This window comes from Octodon degus, unplaced genomic scaffold (genome assembly GCF_000260255.1).
Source record: "Octodon degus isolate 3935 unplaced genomic scaffold, OctDeg1.0 scaffold00019, whole genome shotgun sequence".
In the NCBI taxonomy this organism is placed as follows: Eukaryota; Metazoa; Chordata; class Mammalia; order Rodentia; family Octodontidae; genus Octodon; species Octodon degus.
In genome coordinates this window covers 6,086,257-6,089,486 of record NW_004524595.1, presented here as the reverse complement: position 1 = coordinate 6,089,486, position 3,230 = coordinate 6,086,257, and the positions used below count along the sequence as shown (strand labels likewise).

At 43.6% G+C, this 3,230-nt stretch overlaps 1 protein-coding gene across 1 annotated transcript in view; it reads right to left on the bottom strand.

Annotated features, from left to right (window-relative positions):
• Nucleotides 1-3,230, bottom strand: part of Hadha (hydroxyacyl-CoA dehydrogenase trifunctional multienzyme complex subunit alpha) — a 48,888-nt gene that overhangs the window by 14,722 nt on the left and 30,936 nt on the right. Inside the window, exons 10-12 of the mRNA XM_004627437.2 lie at nt 3,006-3,028; nt 2,682-2,711; nt 1,389-1,498 (exon numbers count right to left, since the gene is read on the bottom strand). Of these exons, the coding sequence (XP_004627494.1) occupies nt 1,389-1,498; nt 2,682-2,711; nt 3,006-3,028 (163 nt within the window). The remainder of the gene's footprint in view (nt 1-1,388; nt 1,499-2,681; nt 2,712-3,005; nt 3,029-3,230) is intronic.

Sequence of the window (3,230 nt, the reverse complement as noted above, 5' to 3'; positions counted from 1 at the left end):
TTGGTTGTAATTTCATTAAAGATGAGAGGACACAGAGGGCAATAATGTTAGCTGTATCTCTTCAATACTTTACCATTAATTCAGCTAGTACAGGGTTTTTCAACTTCAGCACTATTAATATTTGGGGTGTGAAAATTTTTGTTCAGGGGCTCTCGTGCATTGTGAGTTTGGCAGCATCCCTGGCCACTAACTACTAAAAGCCAGGACCAACCCTTCCTCCCCACTTTTGACAGTCAAATGTTCTCACTTAGATGTTCCCTGGAGGCGGCAAAATCGCCCAGGTAGAGAAGTACTGAGTTAAAGGACAGTTTTAGGGCATCAGTAAACTTCAGAAACTGCAGCGCTATGAGGCAAAAGAACACTGAGAAAGGCTTCTGACACAACAGGCCAAGTACAATCTCCACTGCTTAGGTTGTAAATTGGAAAGAGGACAAAACTTGACCAATTACAGTGAGGCTTCCTGTTTTTTTTTAATGAAGGAGAAGAGTAGGTTTCTAGAGATAGCATTTTATTTTTATTTATTTAGTATTTTAGGGAAAGGCCTACAGGGTGTTCAGGGGCCTGAACAATACTAGTTAGGACTTGTAGTGATCTGCCTGTTTACAGAATCCCAAGAGCTGGGATTACAGGCGCCACCAAGCCCAGTCTCAATTACCCTCTCAGCACACCCTGGGAGCAGGGCCGGCACCACAGGGCTTTAATCTTTTTCTTTTGGTGGAACCGGGGATTGAACTCAGGCCTTTGCGCTTGCCAGGCAAGCACTTATTCTACTGAGCTATCTCCCTGGCCCTGTGGCTTTAATCTTGCCACTAACTTGCAGGTGCTTTAATCCCCTGAGCTATTTGGCCGGCCCTTGAGATTGCATTTTAGGCTGAGGGAAAAAGAAGACCATTATAGCGTGCTGTGCCAGCACCCCCCTCCCCCCCCAGGGTGTGCTGAGAGGGCGACTGAGACTGGGCATGGTGGCATGAGCCTATAATCCCAGTGCTTGGGAGGCTGAAAACAGGAGAATCACTGAATCTGATCTATGTAGTGAGACCCTGTACTAAATACAAAAATAAAGAAAACCACTAAACAGTATGGATGCATGTGGTTCATTTAGGAAGAATGACCTAACCCAGACTTCTAGAGGACAGCAGTGTGTAAAGAGAAAGCTCTCAAGGGGTCACTTGCAAGACCTAGAGAAAACTTGGCAGAGGCAGAACTTCCAAAACCACATGTTCCTGGCAGGAAGAAAGCCTCTACTATGCTTGGGACACCAGAGGCTCAGGGGAGGCTGAACCACATTAATAAACCAGTGTAAAGTCTGCTTCTGGAGCTCTTCAAATGTGCCTGTAAATTCTGCACACAAAGTTAATAAGGGATTCCTACATAAGAGTTTAACTTACTTAACTTCTTTCTGCGGAGCTCCAAATTTATTTTTCTTGCATAGAACTTGGCCATGATACAGTCCCATTAAGGCCTTTGATTCTTTGGTCATTGCAAGCTCTCCAAATTTCTGAAAAGAAATTGGAGAAAGGAAAATGAGAAAAGGTAGAGCTTCTTGGTCTAGGTCAGTGGTGGTGAACCTATGGCATGTATTACTGTGTTTTTCTTTTATCAAGAGGTGTTAAAAAAATAAAAAAATAAAATAAAAAGAGGTGTTAATGTGTGAGTTGCTTTTTCTAAATTAAAACCTCAGTATTCAGGCTTAATGGCAGTGTTGGTACTTTGTGGTATCATCTCTAAAAAGTTTGTCTTTACTGGCTTAGATGATGTGGATTCCTTTGGTTCATTTTTCTCTGAGGAGCCAGGTTAAAGTATACAACGCCTCAGTTCCTCAGAGGTCCCAAGGGTCTCAGCAGTGCCTACGCTGCAGAAATCTCTTCCGCTGATGCATCATCTCCTTATAACTCTCATTTGGAGTTCTTATGACTACTGCTTTGAAAAAAGGCTTTGTACTCATGCAATCACACTCTTGAATTCTTTACAGCAGAGAAGGGGAAACTTCTGTCAGAGAATGGAGTTTTGGGGCTGAAATGGGTCTTTGTAATCGTCTGCACCACCCTCATGAATTAAAGACAGGAAAGAAGAGGTCCAGAGATGGTACAGGACTGTGCTCCAAGTCAGACCTCCTCCAAGTGTCAAAAATGGAACTTTCACTCAGGCAGACTCTTTTTTATTGTGGTATCGAGGACTGAACTCAGGAACCTACTGAGCTATCTCCCCGGCCCAAAATTGGAGAAGGATTTTTTTTTTGGCTAACTCAGGCTGCCATAAGGGTGGGTCTGGTGAGCCCTGTGGAGCTGGGGATAGAACCACGGTCTTTTGTGCCTGAGACTGCCAAAGCAGGCGCTGTTAAACAACTGAGCTAACCTACAAGCCCCTAGGCAGACTCTTAACACCACTTCTTTTTCCACTTCAGCAGGCTAGCCACAGACTACTACCAGTTTAAAAAGGATCCCAACATTTATGGAGAATGAGTCTTAACTTTGTGGTTAACTGCATAAGATCTGGAGCCTAGTTTGTTTTCTTTCTTTTTTTTTAAAAAATGTATTTGGTTGTTACAGGATCTCACTAGACAGCTCAGACTCAGTGTTTTCAGCCTCCCCAGCATTGAGATTATAGGTGTATGCCACTACACCTGGACTCTGTGGCTGGCTCAGCCCACCTTGGGGCTGGGTTGGTGTGGCATATGGTGCCTGGGATTGAACTGAGGTTCCTGCACTTGCCTAAGCAGGTGCTCTAGTCTGCTGTACTATCTTGCTGGGCCCTAGAGTCTAGTTTGAGTTTGATTGTGTTATTTCCCCACTGCAAAGCTTTCTTTATCCTTAAGATAGGAAAACCAATATGTACTTTATGGTATGTTTGTGGTGATCAGGTGAAAACACTATGAAAATGACTATTAAAATTATTAGGATGTACTGGTAAGATTGCAGGTTACAAATAGCATTTCCAAGGAATGCCTGGCATAGTGGCACATGCCTACAATCCCAGCACTCAGGAGGCTGAGGCAAGAGGGTCACCATGCATTCAAGGCCAGTCTGAACTACAGTGATTTCAAGGCCAGTTGGAACTATACAGGGTCTCAAAAAACCAAAACTGAAACCAAAATCCAAAGCAAAGAAAGAATCCTTCCAATAAAGTTGCTCTCATGCCCTAATAGAATCTGAACTAAGGTTCCACAGAATCAATGTTTCATTCTTTTTTCTTTTTTTTGCTCCAACTGCCTTCTGGGCAGGTTTGGCTGG